The sequence below is a fragment of the Centroberyx affinis genome, unplaced genomic scaffold (genome assembly GCF_046629955.1).
Source record: "Centroberyx affinis isolate AG114_WGS23_722 - 3 ecotype Tasmania unplaced genomic scaffold, CSIRO-AGI_Caff_v1 ptg002667l_1, whole genome shotgun sequence".
Classification (NCBI taxonomy): domain Eukaryota; kingdom Metazoa; phylum Chordata; class Actinopteri; order Beryciformes; family Berycidae; genus Centroberyx; species Centroberyx affinis.
The window spans coordinates 96,716-120,139 of record NW_027280853.1 but is presented as its reverse complement, the minus strand read 5'-3'; the positions used below and the strand labels follow the sequence as shown (position 1 = coordinate 120,139).

Genomic DNA, 23,424 nt, shown 5'->3' with positions numbered 1-23,424 from the left:
ATGCTGTTTCAGGGGCTTTTCCACCCTGCACAGAATAAACTGAAGGGGTAAGCACAATAATAGTCTAGTAATTTGTTTTAATGTCATTGAATTTCAGCACAAAGTATTGGCTATCAGCAGCTTCAATACAAAAAAATATCAGTATCTGTCTCTGAAAACCATATTGGTCAAACCCTTGTTTCCCCTACAGCCACAGTCACATTAAAGGGAAAATTCACCCTAAAATACTGTTCCCATCCTATGATCAGTGTCCAAGCCTCAGGCAGAAACAATAACTCAGACTGGAAGTTCAAAGGTCCTAGGTTGACAGGTAAGTAAGTCTTAACACACCACTAAAACTCTGTGTGTGTGTGTGTTAGTTAAAGGTGGTAGGGGGTATAGATTTAAAATAAGTGGGAGTTTTTCCTTGTTCTCACTGAGGGCCTGAGGTTGGGGGTGTAGTTTACATTTGTTTCATACTACTGTGGGCATTGTGAAGCCCTTTGAGACTGCAACGGTGATTAAGAGCCATACAAATAAACCTGACGAGAATAAGTGAAATGCTGCCTTCAAGTACCCCTCAGAATATTTGCCTCTCAGTTCTGACATCAGTGCAAGTAAGTGCTTTTAGTCCGAAATAGTAACAAAAGTGACTAAAGTTTTTTGGCAGCTTTTGTTTTATTTTTAAAAAAAAAATCAAGGCATCAGGGTGGAGGTTGAGGTGTAATAGCCAAAGTATCTTTCACCATCAGCTGTTGAGATGGCTTTCATGCTCCAGTCCCTAAACGTCACATCTGGGCAACTCGGGTGTCAAAAAGAAATTTCATGCACGGGGACGCTCTAAAACCTTTTATTCCGATTTTCCGGCAGTATGTGAAGGCAGTGAAGGCAGCAAAAGCCCTGACTTGCATTTCTACGTCAAAAGCTGGTACGCCCCACTAATAATACTGTGCGCGCTCTTGAGGATAGAGACATCGACCGAGTAACAGCGCGTCCCCGAGATTGCACGGCGCTAATTTAGTTACAGTAATCAGAAATACTCCTGGGACTAAATCCATGTTACAACCGACATATGGAGCACAAACAGCCAAGGCATCGGGCTAACGTGGATCCTAGCTCGGAGTACACTTTTCATGTTTTGTTGGAAGCATAAAAGCGGGTTCCGGTGGCGATGTTTTTTTTCTGTCAGGAAGTTTGACGTATTAAAGATTATTTTTTACTTTGTTTTGGCTGGGGGAAAGTTATGTACCATCGCTGGCTCCTGTCGCAGTTCGGCAAGTTTGTGAATATTTATGTTGTACTCAAAAGACAGCGTTTTTTTCCCACTTTTAATGACTGTTTGGCTTTCTCATGAATGCTGCAGGAATCGCAACAGTCCGATGCTCTGCGGATTGTAGCGTCGATGGAAGAGACCAAACTTTGCTTCGCTTAACATATCGGTGCAAGTTTATGTGCAGATAATGTGCAGTCAGTAAGCTGTGCTGCCATTGTCCTTTCATTATTTCTCCAAGTCTGAACTATCTCGTCTTCATCATGTCGCGCACTGAATCAGTTTCCCCCCCTTGCTTTTGTTATAGGCCATATATAGGCCTGTATGGATTCTTCTAGATATGTTCAGAGGCGAATTCAGAGTTCACGACGATGCGGTTATTTACCAAAGTGAGGATACTTTTGACTTTGAAGTGAAAAACTGGCAACCCAAAGAGGGAAAATCTGCAAAGTTAGCAGGAAGAGAGGCCATCAAAATCACGGAAATCGCACGGTCTTTTCCTCTGGTGTGCTGTTAGTTACAAATGGATTTCATAAAGGCCACACGGTTGTTGTTACACCTTTTGTGAACGAAAAACTTTCCGTTCGCGTTGAGCACGATCAAACGGCTCTGACCCACAGGCCCGACGAGCTGACATCCAGCGGGACCGTTGGAAAATGTTGTTTTGGAAAATAATGTTTTCAAAAGCTCCGTCGCGGCAGTTGAGCAGGACTTTCTCTCGGGGCTACAGTTGGAGCAGTCTGATGTAGACTTTTCCGTTGGAACATACTCTCTGAAAAACTCAAACTATCTGATGTGACATTGTATTTTTTTTACTAGCTTGTGTTTTACTAACTTTCCGTTGAAGACGAGCCCCGTTACCTGGGGGGTCAGCCCCGCCATGGCGCCCGCACACTCCTCGGTGTACCGGTCCGACTGAAGAGACAACGGAGATGAACGGTTGAACCGGCTGCGTCATCTCTGCCGCGCGACACCGGTGACAGAAGTCAGCTGCTAAACAGGAGAAGCCTTGTCCTCGCGACCGAGGTCGTCAAGACGACAGGTGAGGGCTGTTGCACGTGACAGGAATCACAGGTATGAGGCGTGATTTATGCAGCATTCAGGTCACATGGGAAAGATGGTAATTAGCTTTCTGCTTGAAAATGCTTTTAACCTCAGCTCTCAGGTGGGAAACATTATAGATACAGTTCATTTCCAACTTCCTGAATTCTGAGGCCACCAGCAAAAAAAACAAAACATCATCATTCATTTTATTCATGACATAAGGCATTTTGTCTTTACAACTCATAAATTGTCATGTGGGACACAACTACTTGGATTTTTTTTATTGTGGTCTATATTGCAATGTTTATTTTGCTTTATAATTTCTTTAATAAACTCAAATGCAACACTCACTGTGTATTTGTTAAGCTGACCAGGAGCAACCCATGTCTTTATTCATGGTGTTTGACAGCTCCACACAAGTTAAAACTTGTAAACACTTCCAAGCTGTTGCTTTTAGCCATCAAGTTATTCCTATGTTTATTCCTTATTCCCATGTGACATGAGTGCAGCATTTTGCCACCAAGAAGCTGCAGGAGAAGCATCGTTGTCATGGAAACTAAACTACTAGCTTGCCAATGCAGCCGCCAACATAGCCAATATTGGGTTTGGAAAGTGAGTGATATGGAAAAAGAGGTACAACTTATTGATATATGTCGGCTAGACTTTAGATATGAAGTAGGCTAAAAATAAAATGTGTTACCTGGTGAGTAAATAGATTGTGTAATATTGGATATGTGTTCAAGTGGTCGAGTTGCGTTTATATTGAACAAGAAGGAAGCGAAGAAACAATTTAGTAAACCATAATATATCTGTGGGGGTTTGATAGGGTTTTGATCAATGCCAGTGACTCAAATATTAGGTGCTGAGATTTCTGGCTTTCAAAACTTGCTCTCTGCAGGTACTAGCTTTTGGCACAAAACCTCCCAGCCCAATGCAATATCAAGTCACTCCCGACCTTCTAGTTTAATTGTCTCTAATGTGAAAGTGTGACTTAGTTAGTTTGTGTCAATTACAGGCCATAGTAACTCAAGGGGAGGGGAGGGGAGGGGTGAGAGGGATGAGGGCTTTTTGCGGGACACTTGTATAGGAAGAGGCAAGTTATTCCGATGTTGCAATTCCTACTGGTTGCAGATAGAAACTTGCTTGTGTTGTATGCAAATCTCATGTGTAAGTCGCTTTGGATAAAAGCGCCTGCCAAATGTGAAATTGTAATTGTAATTGTAGAAGTCGAAAGAGATTATGTAGATAATAATATCATTATTATTTTGGGATGGACTGTTCCTTTAATGGCCCTTTGTAACTGCTTAATAGCAACAGTGACAAGGCTTAATAGAAACTTCATCTTTTTCTCATGGTGGTGGCAGTTTTCCACATGCTAATCTGAACGTGATGTGCCACAACATAATCTCAGACAGAAGGAAAGTCTGCCGTCATAACTGCTGCCACCAATATAAGACATGGCAGCAAGTCACCGCAAGTCAAAGGAAACGTGTGTCCTATTAAAACCATTCAAAACAGTGTCAACGTTGCCTCTCCCTCTTCTCCTCCTTGTCCTCCTCCTTCTTCTCTGTTGCATTAATCACCCACCATACCTATCGAATCTATGGAGGCAGCTTTGTCGCATCCTAACAATTCCACCTATTCTGTCTCCCAACATGACTTTCCCCTTTGTGTTTTCTTTATTTCTATGATCAAGTCCAGATTCTGTACAGTGCTGCGGCACATTCGTGGCGATGACGTGTAGTTCGTTCCGAATGCGCGAGGAGGATTGTGGGATTTGTGTGAAAATTCACAGCCAGTGTTTTAAGATGACTACTTAAGTTGACTTTTCACAATAATACAACTTTTACTTTCTTTCATTAATTAGATACTGCTCAAGAAAGAACAAGCATGATTTGTTGAAAATTACTTTCTAAAGTGTTGTAAACTGTGATTAATAGTGACCAGGTATAGAGGAGGGAAACATCTCACCCCACACTGACTGATCTGAATTTGGCTCTTGATGTGAACGGGAAAAAAATAAGCTTTATCTTTATCTTAAGGACAAAGGAATGCTGGCCCTTTGTGGACAAAACCTGTATAGACCTTTACTAATGCAGGAGATCTTATTCAGATTGTGTATGCACTTACCATTTAAAATGAGTTTGTGTGTGTTAAAACTTTGTGTAGAAATCAGAAATGTGGAGGCTGAGCAGATTAGTGCTGACATGGCTGTACAGTTTTGCAGTATTAGGAAGGCGGGCAGTCTAATTATTTAGAAATCTTTTTCAGATGATACATGCAGTTATCGTTTGAAATGAATGCTTGAATGTGTTTGCAAAAACTTTGCAAAGTGTATCGTTTATTATAACCATAGGTGGCCAGGCTCTAGCTGTTCAAGATGTGAACGTACAAGTGTTGCGGGTTGTCCCGAACCCAGAGCACGCGAACACCTACGGCGAGGAGAGACGTCAGGCCAGGGGATTTTGCTGTAACGCACTGACTCCAGATGCATCACTAGCCTGAGACAGAGCAAGGACTGTGGCTGGGAAAAACAGCCTCAGACTAAACACCTCTCTAAGCAGACAGAGAGGAGAGGGGGGGAGGAAAATCCATGTAAATCCTGCTAGTCCTGGAAATGTGATACAAGGAAAATAAAGCGGGCACAGCTGACTGGACTGGTCGAGAGCAGCCTCTCTCTCCGCTGAATTCCCTGCATTCCGCTTGGGAGGTAATTAAAATCAGGAGAAGTCAGGGGAGAGAGCGGAGCGGCCGGGGAGATGGACAGAGGTTATTTGTTGTCTTATCAACTACAAGGTGGTGCACGGTTTGAGCTCTTATTTCCAATTCAGGTGCCCTCACTGCAGCATTTTGTAGGTAGAGAGACCATAATCGCTTGGTGTTTCCTAAAGTTGTATGCATGCATCAGTGGGAATTGCACACCTCATAAACTCCATGTTATTTAGTGAGGAAGCAAACGGCAAAGGCATGAAGTTTGAAGGGTTGAAGGACAAAAGTCTTTGGCACCTCGTGTGTTGGCAGTGGAACATGAGAGTGGTAAGGGAGCTTGAAAGCAACGTGGCAACGCTCCGGCGACCACAGACGGACATGCCCGGCATTCCTGTGGGTGATTATTACCCAGAAATCCAGAGAGCCACTGAGTTGCCTCAGGTGCCGATGCTGCCCACTTCATGTACAGCAATAGTTTCCCCCGTCCACATTTTCTCCTCAGACGGCCTCCTCACTCTACAGCACAGCTTCAGACAGCTGCAGCCTCTTCTGTACATCCTCAGACTCTGTTCATCTCTGTCTCTGGTATTTCTCCATCCTGCTGTTTTCTTATTAGCTGTTGTATTGTAATTTTAGTCATTATTTCTCTGTGCTAACCAGGCACCTAAACATAACATTCATGTTTGCAACAGCATATTCCTGCTCAAGGTGAAGCTCAGGTCAGGCTGAAGCGATTGCGGTTGTTTACAGCGGACTCTGCTTTATATCCATCTCTTCTGCTTGTCTGTTTGGGCCAATCTTAAGAAATTATTGATCTGAGAGGCCTGAGACATTAGACAGGGAGGCCCGAGAGGCTAATCTTGTTGGTAGTGATGTAGTTTGGGTTATAATTGTACCTTACAAAGATATAAACTCTTTAAAATGACTCACTGTGGTTCACTGCGGTCCATGCTCAAACCAAACATGGAACTGTTGGCCTGTCGCGCTATAAAAACATGCAAACATTGCGCCCTAACAACGATTGTTATTGCAGAGTTTGTTCATTTGTTAGTCTCTATAATTTAATGAGATATAGTGATTAGTTGTCTTTTGGTGCACTTGTTAAAAGCGGTAACAGTCTGCTTTACAGTCTTATATTCATCCTATTGTCTACTTGTGAAAGATGTGTTCATGTTTAAGGACTTCCAAGTCACAAGAACACAAAAGTCCTTTTGTATTCTGTGTTGAATTAGTTAGTTTGAATCCCATGGTGTATTGTTACAGATTTGGGAACCCACTCCATTGAAGGAAATGCCTAAGTTTATAATGCTGTTGTCGCCTTGGATACCCTGGTCAATAAATTGCCTGCTCTTTAATATAGTACCTTGTTGAAGGATATGGCAGATCATTGAAAAATGTGTATCTGGCACCAAGCCGCCTTCTCTTTAAAAAATAATATTGCCCTCTTAACATCAACAGTAGAGTTATGACACAGCTGAGTAAGTGTTTTACAGCTCGTGCAGTCTGAGACGTTTAAGGCTGGCAGATATTTAAAATGGCAAAATGCTCCCCGTAAAATCTTTCTTCCCATATGGATCGTGCCAGATTGATCAGTGCCAGTGCAGCTTGAGTTTCAAGCCTTTCCAATTGTCATTCTTTCTCATGGGCAAAACACGCTCACACATTCTCACGTGCAGCGCACACTTTCCCATTCACGCAGGCCTGCAACCAGAAAAGTCTTTTAGTCTGCGTTCTGTTCTTTTTTTTTTTTTACATGCCTGCAAGGAACCAAGCATGAAAAATAGCCTGCTCTGTAGAGGACAAATTAGGTTTTCTCTCTAGTGTCACATTAAAATACCCCATCATGCAAATGAATTACATACTATTTAGTTAGGGTACAGTACAGCCGCTTTATCACGCAGGCTTCAAGTTCACTTAATACTGTGGTTCCCTCTCCTCATGGCCTCTTCTGCTCTGTATGTCTTGTGAGCGTCCCTCTGGCTCAGCGGGCGAAGGTGCACATCACATCCTGACGATGTGTTTGAGTCTGGCTGATCGCCTTTGTCACATGTCAGCTCCTCTCTGTCTCACATCTTTCTGCTCTGCCTCCATGAGGGAAAAAAAGTCATCTTAACAAAAAGAAATGACTTGTACTGAATGAATGACAATGACAAGAGTGACAACCTCACTTGTGACTGTCATTAGAAGCTTTGTTCTAATAATTAATTGGTATTGGTGTTTATCACTGCAGGCTGTGGGTGGGTTGGCACCGAAGACACCAGTTTCTGAAGATTGGTTTATAGACCACGTACGCAAACATCACCAAAATGAGTAAGTTCTCTACATTCTTGATGTTAGACAGACGTTTGCTACATGATTTCCTTACCGCATGAGATAAAAACAGACACACACACACACTCACACCAAACACTGTCCCTGAGGCCAAAGGCTGTGTTAGCTGGTGCTCCAGACACTGTCGGGTGAAGGATCGGTTTTCAGTGTTATGGAGACGGGGGTCTGGTTCTCTCCGCTGCCCCGGGGCTGTATGATGTCTGTCCAAGCTACACAAGGAGAATATTTTCCCTTCGTGAGCTAACACAGCCGAGGCAGAGCTTGCCCTGAGATCAAACATGGGAATAGGCATATCAAAAACACTGCAGTCCTTTCCCTGCCTCGAATACCCTGTCATGGGATACTCTCAATATGGCTTTAGTTAAAGATGACTGACTAATTGTCTGCGCACACCTTTTAGTGCAGAGCTAAGTGCTAGGGGCTCTTATCTCTCTCTGTCTGTCTGTCACACACACACACACACACACACACACACACACACACACACACACACACAACACACACACACACACACACTCGAGGCATCCATCTTCCAATCCTCACTGTAATTGTGTATTTTCCCCATCCCATTATCCTCTCCAGATGAGAGGCAGGCTCTCCACTCTATAATGAAGGACCTGGTTGCCCTCCAGATGACGCGGCGCCAGCCTGTGCCATCTTATGACACCGGCAAGCCCAAGACACCGGCCCAGGCCAACAGACAGGTGTGGAAGAATGGAAAATCTAAAACTGGCTTGTTTAAAATTGTCCATAATCCAGAATTTGAATGTGAGTTAATGGAAATAGTAGTGAGTGGCAGGCTAATAGCCTTGTTATTACCCAAAAGTCAAAATCAGAATAGCCATGTGTTTCATCGAAGTGTCCTTGAACGAGATACTGAACCTCTTCCATTGCAAGTCGCTCCAGATGAGAGCGTCCTGCTAAATGCCTAACAATGAAAATGTAAATAAAATGACAGCAGTCCTAAGCAGGCGAGTTGAGGCAGCCGGGCGGTAAGGGGGGATAAACCCACAGACTGTGGCAAGCTGGATCAGTGGACGGTCTTCTGGGTGATACATTCAATCTTCAGCTATCCTTTTGCACACAGTTGCATCATTTTAAAAATAATAGCAGGATGAGAGCAGGCCCAAAATCCCCCACTGTTGCAGCCCCGCAGTTCACTATAAACAACACTCAGCTGAGAAGTCAAGACCTTACATGGCGACTAATTGATTTTTTCCTCATGACCCTTTCATGACCTCTTCATGACCTCGTTTTGACCCCTCCTGGACTGGCCTGCCTGCGTTATCCCTCAGGACGACGTCAGGATCAAGTTTGAGTTCTCAGGAGAGAGGAGGTGAGTTTGTTTCCTTCCTTATTTCCCCGCATGTCGTGTGTACGTATTGTACATTTACTTCCATATGCGAGTAAGCGAATATGTGTTGGAGCGTACACACACAGACATAAACACACTCTCTCACACATGCCGTTCTCCAGTCACATGTCTCAGTTCATGAGAAACAGAGTGCAGTCCAGAGTCAGCGCAAACACACACAATCCAGCACTTAACTTGGTATGTGAACTGGAGAATGGAAGGGGAAAGGACTGTGGTTAGGCTGCGGCTGCCGGCACAAACCACAACTATGCAAGGTGTACTGGAATCTGCACTCACTGGAAAACGACTGTGTGTGTGTGTGTGTGTGTGTGTGTGTGTGTGTGTGTGTGTGTGTGTGTGTGTGTGTGTGTTTTGCTCACCCGCGTTTATTTTTCGTATGCATGTAGTTCAAAAGCAGTTTGCTGACAAACAGATATAAATCTCCCATGATCTGTCTGTCTGTGTGATTGCATGGTTTTGCATGTGCTACACATCGGTGGTGGATGAGTTGGTTCTCCCCCCCCCCCCCCCTCCGATATGTGAAGCGCTTTGAGTACCTAGAAAAGCGCTATATAAATGTAATCAATTGTTATTATTATTATTATTATTATGTGTAGAATCCTGATGTTTGGACGGCCTGTGCTGTTCGAGGAAATCCAGCAGAAAGTCAAGACGGTCTTTGGCCAGCTGCTAGACTTGCACTATATGAACAACGAGGTAAAGTGGAGTCTCGCTCTCCCCACTCATTCTGTCCTCTCTCGCCCCTCTCTCTCCAACTCTGTGTCACTCTTAGACCCGCCAGATCAATGAGTCTAGACGCGGTCAAAGTAGAAGTAGTAGACATTGATTGTTTATTGTGTATGTGTGTGTCTTGGCATGTATGTTTGCATATGTCTTTTCGTGTTTGTGTGCCCATGCATGTTTGCGTGTGTGTATGTGCACGTGCACATACACACAGATTTTTTGTACGTGTGTCTTTATCTTTGCATGTATGTATGTGTGTCTGAGCGTCTGTCTTTGTGTGTATATATACAGTACTGTGCAAAAGTCTTAGGTAGGGCTGCAACTAACAATTATTTTCATTGTCGATTAATCTGTCGATTATTTTCTCAATTAATCGATTAGTTGTTTGGTCTATAAAATGTCAGTAAATGGTGAAAAATGACGATCAGTGTTTCCCAAAGCCCAAGATGACGTCCTCAAATGTCTTGTTTTGTCCACAACCCAAAGATATTCAGTTTACTGTCATAGAGGAGTAAAGAAACCAGAAAATATTCACATTTAAGAAGCTGGAATCAGAGAATTTTGACTTATTTTTCTTAAAAAATTACTCAAACCGATTAATCGATTTTCAAAATAGGCACTAACTAACTAATCGATTAATCGTTGCAGCTCTAGTTTGCATATGTCTTTTCATGTTTGTGTGCCCATGTGTGTTTGCGTGTGTGTATGTGCACATGTGCGTGTTTCTTAGAGATCTGAGATTTTTTGTACGTGTGTCTTTATCTTTGCATGTATGTGTGTCTGAGCGTATGTCTTTGTGTGTATATATCTGTGCATATGTGTGCTTCTGTGTGTCTGCATATACTGTATATGTATGTGTGCGAGCATGTGTGTGTGTGTCTTCTCGGTATCTGCACATATGTGTGGGTGTATGTATGCTTCTGTCTGTGCATGTATTCATGCATATGTATTTTTGAATGTGTGTGTGTGTTGTATCCTGGCAGCTGTCCATCCCTCTGCGAGGTCAGGATGACCTGGACAAGGCGATCGACCTGCTGGACCGAAGCTCCAATATGAAGAGCATCAAGATCCTGCTGCTCACACAGGAACACAGCAATGTGAGACCTACACACATGCACACACACACACACGCACACTAGGCGTGCATTTACAGCGTAGCGTTACACCATTATTGTTTCCTCACTATGGGCCATGTTGTGAAAAATCAAAGTTCCTCATTAATTTCTATTACACAAGCTGGTTTGCCAACATGCAGCCATGTTAAACCCTCCTCTCCCCTCCCCTCCTCTCCCCTCCCCTCTCCGCCTACAGGCCTCTCCCTCCTCCCACCACACGGTGTGTAAGCAGGTGAGGATCAAGGCCTCTCAGTCCACCGGGGACGTCAGCACGGCCTACCAGGCCTCGGAGCCCAGGGGGCGCCATCTATCGACCGGTACACACCTCCCCGCTGTCGTTGAGCGTCCTCTCTGATCTGTCTGCAACAAGTTGGCTCACACACACATTCAGAAGGGGAAGGCTAGTGGCATCATTTTGCTCAGAGACCTTAACGTTTTGTTGATATTGGATTATGGGTTGCTGTCATGTCGTAGTGCCAGAGCAGCTTCTCCTTTTACTTTATTTTTATTTCCATTGCACTCTGTATCTCTCTTTCTCGCTCTCTCTCTCTCTCTCTCTTTCTGGCTGTTGTTTCTCTGGCTTCCCCTCTTAGCAGTGGGTCCTCTTCCTTTTCCTGTTCACCATCACTGGCTGCTCTACAATGCCTGCTGGCCTGCAGCCAATCAGATTGCGGGATGCTATTAGTGCGGTGGGCCAATGGCCTGGTTTAGAAATGTTGGTTGTTTTGGGGAGCGGGGGGGCTTGAGATTAGGACTCCATGATGGGAGCCGTAAAAACTGGAATAGGTCCTCAACAGCTCCGTTCAGGCAGAATGGCAATCAGCATATTCATCCTCTTTGTGGCTCAGGAGAGAGAGAGAGATAGAGGGGATTTTTGCATATTTGTCTTTCTTATATTTTGACAGTGGTGACTGATGTCAAAACAGTTATTGTGTGGCTGAAGTGTGTGGTTGTGGTCTCAACTATTTGTTGCTGTACTGCCTGTACTCCTGTGGAAAATGAAAAAAACTTTAACCTCAAGAGAGAGGGACGGGGCCTTCTAGCTTCCACAATCAATAGAGAGCATGTGTTTCCTTCATTATCATGTAATCATCCGTTTGTAATCAAACCAAAATGAGCCCCTGACATTTCCATGCCTCCAGTGAAGTCCCGCTGTAGAATTCTTACTTTATCATTTTTCATATTTGTAAAGTTTTTCTCTATCCTCATAACTCCTGTCTAATCCCAGGCTCTCAGAACACCGGGCGTAGCTCCCCGCCGCCTGGCTATGTGCCAGAACGCCAGCAGAGGATCGCCCGCCAGGGTTCATACACCAGCATAAACAGTGAGGGCGAGTTCATCCCCGAGACCAGCGATCAGTGTGTGAGTCATATCTTCACAATAAAGGGGGAAAATCCACCCTAAAATAGAATTCACATGGTGTGTTTAATGATCTCAGACGATTAAGATTTGTGCCCATAAACAAGTCTTTCTCAGAGCTCCATCAAGAGAACAAAGACTTTTTTTTGGCGATTTTCTGGAGCTGTCCTGCTGATTGTGGACACTTTGATTTGTGGACACTGTGACAGTACCCAGGCTGATTTTCTGTGGTTATAGGTATATTTTCTGGTTAAGAATAAAGTAGGGCTACTAAGAAATAAAGTTAATTTGGGTGTAAAAGGTCAAAAACAAACATTCTGTGAGTCCACATGTGTCACAAATATTGATTCACAAATATGAATTCTGTTTTAGGATGGACTTTCCTCCATTAAACATTACATATGTATACAAAGAGTATGTGCATACACAAAGTCCATGATTCACTGTCCCGTGTGATAGGTGCTGGATCCCTGGAGCAGTGCAGAAAACTCTGTTTCTGGAAGCTGTCAGTCGCTGGACAGCAGCTCAGACAGGTGAGGAGAGGACAAAGCCTCCTCATTTCAAAAGTAATGTTACTACATAATACTTCCCAGGAGCAGTAATTCATTACACTATTTGTTTTATTATGTTTCCCTTACACCCACAAAATTGGCGGTTGCATCCTCTCTTACTGTCAAAACTCAGTGACTGCTACTGCCAGTGATCACGGAACGAAATATCGTTGATGCTCAATGTTCTTTTCTTCCTTTTGCTCAATAAAATCAATGTAATGTGAATACATCCACCTAGAGAAAGTCATCTTTAACTAATTCTGATGATGACAAATTGGTGGAATGTAGTTTTTGGATAATTCAACTTAAATCTGACACTTAGAGGGGGTAATAACAAACATATTTCTTTAAATATTATTACTGAAATTGAAATAGCAATCAGTTACACTATTCATTATTGTAATAATATTGCTGTGATGTGTTATTGAGTTACACGTTAACACCCAGTATAAAGAAATGTCACGTTTAGTTTGGAAAGCCGCTCTGCATCTCTCACTCTTCTTTTCCCTCCCCTCCCGTCCAGCCCCTCGCTGAGGAAGTCTCGTATGCACAGAGCCAAGAGCTATCCTGATAATCGGCAGGAGTGTTCAGGTGAGCACCGTCACAACTCCAAGAGCAGCAACGCACCTCCAGCCACCTCATCTCTGCCAGTAACAATGCAACTGTGTTGTCCTAATGAAGTAATGGGATTAATCATCGATATGACTTGATGCCCAGAAGTAACAACTTGGGAGTGTTCACACGTTCAAACTTGTTTGAAGCCGTCAAGACGACATGATGAAAGCTTTCTGTAGACTTTGGTTGCTCCTGATCAGCGTCTTCGCACTTAACACACATGTACTTATTGAGAGAAACATTGAGGTTCATGTTTAACAGCATATCAATCATTGCAATATCAGCCATAAACAAAAAGAATCAGTCCTGCCATGGCATTTTAAAAGTTGTGAGCACAAAATGATTTATTTAATGAAAATCATTCATATTGTTTGTGGGGTTTTTTTTATGAATATAAGTCAGAATGCATCACCAAACTCCAAGTTACCAAGTAGTATTTACCACCTGGAAGCTCTGATGAACTGTATTTTGAAGTAGGAAGCTCTTATCTACCATCTTCCCCATGTGACATGAATGCAGCATAAGCAACAAAGAAGAGAAACAAAGTAGCTCACGTGGATGCTGTGTGACAGAGTGTGTGACTGAGCTAAACTGCGGCTGCGAATCGCCGCGTAATCCTGCTAACCTTTGACCTCTGGCTGTTGGTTTGCTTTCAGACCGAGAGAACCATGTGTATGACAGGGTGGTGGGGAAGGGAGGCACCTATCCCCGCAGGTACCACGTCTCCCTGCATCATAAGGACCACAGTGAAGGTAAGACAATTTCCCCATCTCTACTACATCTCTTATTTCCCTTTATCAATGTAGTATGTGCCTGTTCCCTTACTCTCTGTACATATCCTCTCCCTCATCTCATATTTCCTCATCCCACCTCTTTTCCCCTCGTCCTCCAGGTCGGAGGACGTTCCCGCGGATACGGCGCCCCCAGGGGAACCTGTTCACCCTGGTGCCTTCGCGGCGCTCGCTCAACGGCAGCGAGGAGAGTCTGGGCAGCTGGCAGCTGGTCGACACCCAGGGCAGGCTCCGCCCCCAGGAGCGCCCCGTCGCCCATAAGTGTAAGTCTTGACCCACCTAAACTCACTTATACCCAGGTTTTTATTTGCAGAATAGACTTCACTCACCTTTTGTAGGTTGACTTAAACCCTAATGAGACAAATTGATAACAGGCATTTGGGTTCAGAGGCTGACACCGATGCCAATGTTTGTATACAGTGTTTCCCCCAGAATTTGGAAAACCCTCTGAAACTGCATTTAACCCAAGGGACACTAAAACTCTCCATTGAAACCTAAGATAATAAACTAATAAGTATAAAAAGCATACTCACGGATACTTGTGTGGAATGTGATCTCTCACTAAAATGTCTCAATAAAATTAATTCAGATTAAGGGTTTCCCATAGACAACCAGTGTAGTATTGATCAATTCTACAATAAATCTGTAAGCAAACATAAATTATATAGGTTTAGGGCCTTGGATAAGAAAGCATAAATCAATGTTTTTCTGAAAATATAGTTGTTGTTTTTTATGTCGCTGGTTGTTTACTGACCTTTTTATGTAAAATGTAAGACAACAGATTGCATATTTTATGTTGATCTGTGGCGAGACACGACTGGACAGCAGAGTGTGTGTGGTTTCACAGCGCCCAGCGCTCCGGTGACGTGGCGGCGGGGGAAGCTGCTGGGCCAGGGAGCGTTCGGCAGAGTTTATCTGTGCTACGATGTGGACACAGGGAGGGAGCTGGCTGCTAAGCAGGTCCAGTTTGACCCTGACAGTCCTGAGACCAGCAAGGTGAGACACTTGTTATAAAGCAGCACAGACAGCCAGTAGATGGCCTGCCTGGATTTTCTTTCTGTAATTTCTACTCTTGCTTCTGTTTCCACTATCGCTAATATTCCCTGACCTGCTATTGTAGCAGTTTTGAGAGTTGTTAATTGATGTTGCTGCTACACAAATGCCTAAAATAAGGCTTTTGTATACATTTTTTTGCCATGTACTATTTTGTTACTGTCATGTTTATGTAAAGTATTAATTGCTCTCCAGACATTTCAGGGGTACACAGTTTCTAGGTTAGGTGCTCTAACCCCTTGTTTAGTGCAGCCCACAAAACATACTGTATAAGCAATGTTTTAATACACTGTATATGCCAAATTTGCTGATTAAACTCGATTTGGACCTACTCGTGGTCAGCCCAGGTCCGACATTCTGGTTATACATTCAATAGTCATCTCTCATAGTTAGGAAATAGCATTCATTCATGCCTCTAAACATCACAGTGTTTTTTAAATTGAGCCTCAGTTTGTTGATTAATGACTGATCTTGGGTCTGTGCCAGCTTTCAGCTGCAACACAGCCAAGAATGAGGTCATATGTCCTGCATGTTAATCGGCTGAGCCCGTTATGCTGGAACGCAGGTAGTTAGCATGACTGACTGAGCACTGGGCTAATGAATAAACCCGCTTATATTCAGCTCCGTTTCAGTTTCGGGATCTGAGGTCACGATTTAAGCCATGTATTTTACTGCTGACACACTGATGAAACACTTCTGCAAGAAATCAACTCAAGAAGTGGAATGTATCGAAGGGGTTTTCTTTCCTCTTTCTCCCCCCATCCCCATTTTAATGTCTTTTCCTGTCTGCCGCAGAGAAAACATGCACTGTCACTTCCTGTATCTGAGTGGAGTGTCGTTGGGGGGGGGGGGGGGTCAGCATTGCCTTGGCCTCCCATCACCCCTCAAAGCCCCCCCCCCCCCCCCCCCCTCCCATCTCCACCGCTGCTCCCCCCAGCCTGTAGCGGATGTGAATCAGTTGTTGTTGTTTCTATCTATTTAGCGGGCTTTTGTGTTGGGACTTTGGGATTACTTTGTGTGTCTCTCCCTTCCCCTCTTCTACCTCTCTCTCTCTCTCTCTCTGTGTCTCTGTCTCTCTCTCTCTCTCTCTCTCTCTCTCTCTCTCTCTCTCTCTCTCTCTCTCTCTCTCTCTCTTTCTCTCTGTCTTTTCCTCTGTCCCCTGTGATATGACCTTTGTGGTCACATTCTCTGAGGTAAACACAGGAACTTCTTTTGAGGAACTGAACTGTTGGCCCTCATTTATTCTCTGCTTTAAGTTTCACTTTTGGCAGCATTTACCTACAGTCATTCACCACTGTTTGTTGTCTCTGTGTTCATGGTTACTTTTTTTTTTTGCATCTCAGGGCCTCCGTCATATCTGAAAAATGCATCTTTGTTTGCAAATGAAAACAGTAAAACAACAAAGATGCGTGGTTCGGATATGACAGCTATCCTCTTCCGTTCATTTCCGAGCAGAGTTGTTTAGTTCAAATCGTCGGTGCTTCATTTCCCAGCGTCTCGCTGTGTCTCTGCAGGAGGTGAGCGCTTTGGAGTGCGAGATCCAGCTGCTGAAGAATCTGCATCACGATCGCATCGTTCAGTACTACGGCTGTCTGAGGGACCACAATGAGAAGACCCTCACCATTTTCATGGAGTACATGCCAGGGGTGAGTCCTGGCAGCGTTCATGTCCAGGTTTAACTCAGTAGTAGCAGTAGAAACCTGGCTTCCTCAGATCCACCCTCCCCCCTTAAAAACCCCCCTGACAAATCAATTCCCTTGTCTCAGTCTTTGTGTTATCATATGTCAGCCTTGTGGATGCATTCCTTCAACATTCTCCGCAGGTCCCGTATCACTGATTGTCTTGCATTGTGCTGCAAGTCACGTAACCCCAATACAAAAAAACAGTCTCACACAAAAATATGTGTAAAATGCCTTATGAGATTGACTCCAAAGCTAGTCTTCACCACTTTTGCGTGATGAAAATGTAACGTGATTGAATTTATTCTGCCACTATGTGACAAAGTCAAGCGACTCAGCCAATCACATAAGAGCATGAAGGTATTTTTTGTTCCTAGACAAGTTGGAACATGAGTGAGTTAACCCTTTGTGGAGTGGATGAAACTAGTTTGTGTGAACGTGTATGGAATGAAATTGGTGATATGGACAATTTTAGTCCATTAGAAAAGTGGTAGTGGTAGTGCTGTACTCAGTGAATGCTTGCTGGATGTATGGTGTCCTGTAAACCTTTATGGGCTAGGAACCCCAAAAGGTGCATGACAACTTTAATAAAAAAAGAATGGAATGGGAGGGACATGTCCCCACAATCCCCACCTGAATTTATGCCCAAGGTTTTTAAAATGAAACACTTATGTCGCCCTGGCATTGAACGCATCACAGTCACCTTCAGGTGCCTGGTTTTGGCCGGGCTCCTCACTAATTTCCCCCCTTCCTGGGTCGCTGGCTCAGAGCTTTGATGGTGATAGGATGGATCTGTGGTCTTTAGTCCTGGATGTATTCACAGCCTGTGGGTTGTTGTCCTGGTGTCTTTCGGGGGTTGGAATGTAAACCATATGCTTCCTTCCTCTCAGGGTTCAGTCAAAGACCAGCTGAAGGCCTACGGGGCTCTGACAGAAAATGTGACCCGGAAGTACACCAGACAGATCCTGGAGGGCATGTCCTATCTGCACAGCAACATGATCGTGCACAGGGACATCAAAGGTAGTCCTGTAGCACAGCTCACCACAGAGGTCTTAGCACTGTACCAAAATGAGTTAAGACTCTGTTTAGACACTGGATAAATATATCCAGATACAGGATAAATGTTTTGACAGTGGCTTAATATATAGATGTTTTTGTTTCTCAGCGTGTGGAAGGTGATTGGTTTAATATAATATTTATGTGTTCTCTGACGACTCCGGGCCTCAGGTGCCAACATCCTGCGGGATTCAGCGGGCAACGTGAAGCTGGGAGATTTCGGCGCCAGCAAGAGGCTTCAGACCATCTGCATGTCTGGCACCGGCATCCGCTCTGTGACCGGCACCCCCTACTGGATGAGTCCGGAGGTGATCAGTGGAGAGGGCTACGGCAGGAAGGCCGACGTCTGGTGAGACCAGGAGACACACAGCAGTTTCATCCTATCTTATCAAACCAGTGTTATTTTGGGTCAGAAGCTGCTTTGTCTCAACTCTTAGGCAAAAGTCCCATTCAAGCTGGATTAGTATTACTTGGGGAGGTTTTTTAATTGTAATTATTACTAATGGCATCCATAATTTTAATCCAGTACGAATTTGCCATGTCCGTAATTCCAGAAAGTAAAAAATCCTGTTCATCTGATAATGTCAGTCTAATTGGAATTGACATCTCCGTAATGTAATAATACATTACAGTTTTGGCAGCTGGCGGATTGTCATAACAAGATACTAGCTCACATAGCTTAGTAGAGGCTGTAGTGCAGGAGATTCGGTGCAAATGCATCAACCATAAAACTTCATCATGGAGACACATACAAAGGAGGAATAAAAACAAACAAAATCCCTTTGGAGATCAAAATTTCTTAACTTCATGTGATTTATCTCTTGTATGGCAGCATTTAGGAGGAGTAAATATGACAGTCACAGACAATGGAGCATTTGTTCCTGCAAGGGAAAATGATTGCTGGTAATAGTTCTGGAGTGAAACTAATACTTGTTTGACTGACCAGCATGCACATAAAAGCAGATGTGCAGATCATGATGTTTTACATCTGGGGTACAAGCAATAATTTGAAGGAAATCACTGAAACTATGTGCACTCTTCTTGTAATTGATACATAGCATATAAAATTACATTACAGGACGTTTCCCAGTAAAATTGATTCAGTTTGAGTAGGGCTAAAGGCTACAAGACTGGGAGGAAATGACCCCAAATCACCCGGAGTTGCCATTTTGCCCTAATAAGGAGGGTCATTCTTTGACTGAATTACCCGCTACGATGGCTCTTGGCTAGCCAACTTGAATGTGAAAGAAGGGAAAACAGCATCTAAAAATGTCAGAAACACTGTGCTCCTAAAGGGAAAACCATTTTAATAAAGTAAGGAACCTGCTATATTTAACTCAGTTCCAAGAAGAAAACCACCACACTCCCACACACAGAGCCAACAGCAGGGATAAATCTACCTACTGCCCAAGCATTCCCCTATGCAGTCTGATTGGGTGGTTACCCATCAGGCGAGGGATGTGATTGGCTGAAGGCCAGCCAGACAGCTCATAACCGAGGTTGGTATTTTTTTGTGGGGGGGTTAATGTTCCCCAGGAGAGCTCTCCCCAGGAGAGCCCCCGGTCTCCTGGCCTGTCTGGGTCTGGTGCTGAGGAGGCCCACTGCAGCAAAGTTATTGTTGATCGTGCGAACAGGGGAAAAGTTTCAGCACAGAATATTCCATCTGAGCTTTAGAGGTGAGCAGCTGAGACGGCGGCTCTCAGTCAGCCTAAGGCGAAGAGTCATAATATGTGGTATTTGTTTCAGGTTGTTGAGTGTGATTTCATTACAGATTAAACAAGTTGGATTGTTTCATGGAAACGGCAAAAGCAAAACCGATCGTGCGTGTTTTTCACAGGAGCCTCGGTTGCACGGTGGTGGAGATGCTGACGGAGAAGCCTCCCTGGGCCGAATACGAGGCCATGGCGGCCATATTTAAGATAGCCACCCAGCCCACCAACCCCCTGCTTCCCTCGCACACCTCCGACCAGACGCGGGACTTCATCCGCCGCATCTTCGTGGAGGCCAAGCACCGGCCGAGCGCCGAGGAGCTGCTCCGACATTCCTTCTCCCAGATCCTGTGCTGAGACCCGCCTGGTCTCTGAACTTAAACCAGGTTTCTGAACTTAAACCTCGGTGTTGCTCGGTAGTCTTGGTCATCCGCAGCTTCCACAACCCTACGGCAGAAAGCCAGGCTCTCCGGGACACGGACTTGGTCATCTAGATGTCGCCTCAAACCTGCTGAGCCTGTGCTGCCATTCAGATGCTTCAAAGAAGATTCAGTTTCCAGTCACACAGTTCCAGAGAGCAAACCTGTTATTGCTGTTTGACGTTTGACAACCACAGTCGATGTGATGCCTTGAAAACCCAATGCCAGTACGTGTTCTTACAAGAGTCACCACCAGGGGGAAACAAAACACAGATTATTAAGTACCTGGTGGGGTGGGGAGACCTTGTGAGACCTTGTGAGACCTAGGGTCAAATACACACACACACACACTTAAAAAAAAGATGCACTCCAAAGACATCTTCATGCAAGTCATGGGTCATGCACCAGTCGTGTCCTTATAAACATACTTAAGTATCCACCCCTGTGTTTACATTCAGTCGCCGAGCCGTTACGAGAAACGCCTGCAGCCCTGCAGTGTTTGGCTCGAATCTGAGCGACGTGTCCGAACCACAGCAGGCCTACAGCTGAACTTCGCCCAGTGCAGTGGCTGGCATGTTGTACACCCCTGGTGCACTACAAACAGTGTTAATAAAATAGGATTGTGCTCTTTTGTTCCTTTGGTGATACTGATTATCTCCGTCCCTAAATTTCCTTTTGACAAAGGTCATTTTTTTTAAAGGAAAAATCCACCCTAATACTCTTTAACACTGCTAAGAAACAGCTATTGGTGATGTACCTTTCATTGCTGGGTCCATTTTGTTGTTTGGTGGTGTGTTTGTCTTATTTGCTTAGTAGACAAATGTGCTCACTCGAGGGACTGCTTCTGTAGATAACTTCTTCTTGGTGCGGAGACCCCAGGAAATCCACAAAATACTATATGCACGGGCCGCACTCAGGACAATTCAGTTGAAAAACTTCAATATTTATTTACATCTCAAGATGAGTAACAGAAAAGAACAGCCAGTCGTTTCGGCTCTGCTAGTAGTATAGTATAGTATATAGCATAGTAATAGTATAGTATTTTGTGTTTGTCTTATTCCCACTGATAACTGGCCAAATGATTTCACATCAAGATATTTTCAACTCAGCTACAATGCAGTATGATAGCAGAACAATGTTCAACTTTCTAAAACATCAACGGTAAACATCAGGTTTTGGTGTCAGTCCCTCACATTCAAAGAGTGAGGGCTTCTTTCTAGACTCAGCATTTAGCACTGATGTTCCACAATCACACAGGGAAAATCCATCGTAGAGAGGCAGAGAGACCAATTTCTCCACCGACTAGCTTCAATAGACCAGAATGCAATGCAGCCACAAGACAGGTTGAGTTTTGAGGAAGTTGTTTCTCCACCGGAAAAACTCTCGCTCTCTTTTTCAATCACTATCAGTATTGCTCTCTCCACCTACATGTATAACCCAGAGCTGAATGCAACAACTTCATGTCCGTTCTCTGGGGGTTGTTGAAATGCATTCAGGGAAATGTAGGAAATCACTAACTGAAATAGAAGTAGACAAGGCAGGTTGAGGGAAAGTGGGTTCACCAAAAAAGTGAATTACAACACTTCATCACAAAATAACTCCTTGAATGCATTGAACATCACAGATTGATATCTAACAGTGTGAGAGTATCTGAGGGTGGATTTTTCCTTTTAAGATCTTTTTTAACGACGACTCCCCCCAGTCCAATGCTACCTTCCACAGCAGTGTGCCTTATCCTCCTACCTACCGTCTTTCTTTTGCAGCTCCTCAGTATCAGAAGTGTTCTCCGCCTAGATTGTGCCAAAGAGGGGTGACATAGGATTATAGTATGGAGTTTGTTTCAGTGATATGTGAGGAAGAAGCAAATGATGCTTTGTATGGTTGGAAAATACAACCCAAAGGCCTTGATTTGAAAGTGATTTTCCATTGCCTTTGCATGACAGTATACTGTTAACGTGTGTCTGGGCCAGACATCCCTGACTGAGAAGCCTTGGATTAAGGATCCATTTAAATCAGATGCACTTTGATGTAAAATGAATGTTGTGGGGTTTTTGTTCTCCTTACCAAATTTCTTCTTTTTTATTTTACTTTAAATGTGACAATTCTTTCACTTTTTATTTATATCCCCGTGTCCATTTGATTTGATTTTATAAGCAAATATATATGTATAAATATATTTTTTATATATAGACAGTGTCAAATCTAATGATACTTTCAGGACATAATGTCGTTAAAAGTAGTACATTGAAAGCAGCTGGTTTTGCAGAGATTACAGAATTGGGGTTTATAAATGAAAAATGGGTGGAAAACGAACTCTGGCTGCCTAGTTCTTGTTCCAGTACAAAAAAAAAAAACTTTCCCCACACTCCTAGCTATACATTTAAACAACTTTATTACCTGACAGATAACTTATGCATTGGAAACTTTGCATCATTTGGCCATACTGCTGTGTTAAACGTCTTTGTGCTCTTATGAAAGAGACCATTGTAGGTGTCAAAGGCTTAAGTTACACAAGAAAAAAATGAAAACACATCTTTTAACTGTTGAGGTCTCATTGTTGAGGATGAGTGTGTGAGCCAGAGATGAGCAGGACTGGACCCGGTGCTAGATGTCAGAGTCCGCTGTTCCACCCAGTAAGACGACTTTGTTTAGCCCAGGGTTCGGACAACCAGTATTGAACGATTGTCTGGGCAAAAGGCTTGCTAAGGCCTTAACTCTAATGTATTAATTTTCTTTGGGGCTGCTACAGGCTAAAGGCAGCTAAAGTCAGTTCAGTATTGGAAATGACGTGGTTCTTATAATAAAAACACAGCCAGCTGTGAGAAAAGAACCCTGGGGTAAGCAAATGAATATGAACTAGTTGTTTAGAAATCTATATATGTAAATGTATGATTATGTACCATGACAGGACTTGCAGTGCAAAGTCTAGTGTATCAAATTTATTTTACAGTAAGAAAAGAACAGTATGTTTAATGACAGTGTTTTTATATATATAAATATATCATGCCTTCTCAAAAACAAATAAATTGTTTTGGTTCTCTGATGTCAGTATGGGTTTGTTAGTTTGTTTATATGCAGAAGGAGGACGGATCTGCAAGGCACCGGGCTCGTCCAGACCAGAGAGTCCAGTAAATAAAAGGCCACAGTAGACTGAGCTCATTGTTGGACGTAAGAAGCTGCTTGATTGATGCATTCGTTTTTTTCCCCCTCTCTCTCTCGCTCATCCTTTTCTTTCTCACCCTCTCTCTTTCTCTCTTCTGTGAGGAAAAACAGGAGCGGACACAGGAAGGAGAGATTTCTACAACCATATCTGGGAAAACAGATTGTATCAAACAAAGAGCCCTTTTCTTGAGCAAGGGTGACACAAAGATGGATTAGTGTGGGCAGGTTTGGCTTTTATTGCCTTTATTAATTGATTGATTCCAGCTTGCCCTCGCCCTCTTTCTCCCTCGGTGTGTGCAGACGCACAAGCAAGACTTTGAGATTGTGAACACAACAGCAACACACACAACAGTGTAACAAGATTTTAGGATGTAGGGTGAAAACACCAAGGGTGCATTTTTGTATTTTTTGGTCTCAAATTTCTTAATTGACTTCCACAATAAGATTTCAGTAGCTCCACTGTATGTGCAGCCTCTCTGTTTTC

The 23,424-nt window shown here is 43.7% G+C and overlaps 1 protein-coding gene across 1 annotated transcript; it reads left to right on the top strand.

Annotated features, from left to right (window-relative positions):
- The first annotated feature begins 955 nt into the window (after positions 1–955).
- map3k3 (mitogen-activated protein kinase kinase kinase 3) lies at positions 956–22,816 on the top strand. The gene is made up of 17 exons (XM_071535122.1): positions 956–2,291; positions 7,233–7,312; positions 7,916–8,037; positions 8,629–8,669; positions 9,305–9,404; positions 10,415–10,528; positions 10,743–10,863; positions 11,775–11,908; positions 12,365–12,438; positions 12,980–13,047; positions 13,728–13,823; positions 13,964–14,125; positions 14,710–14,858; positions 16,430–16,561; positions 17,485–17,614; positions 17,822–17,999; positions 19,488–22,816. Exons 2-17 carry the CDS (start codon positions 7,309–7,311, stop codon positions 19,714–19,716), a joined length of 1,854 nt encoding a protein of 617 aa, XP_071391223.1. The 5' UTR covers positions 956–2,291; positions 7,233–7,308; the 3' UTR covers positions 19,717–22,816.
- The last annotated feature ends 608 nt before the right edge of the window (positions 22,817–23,424 follow it).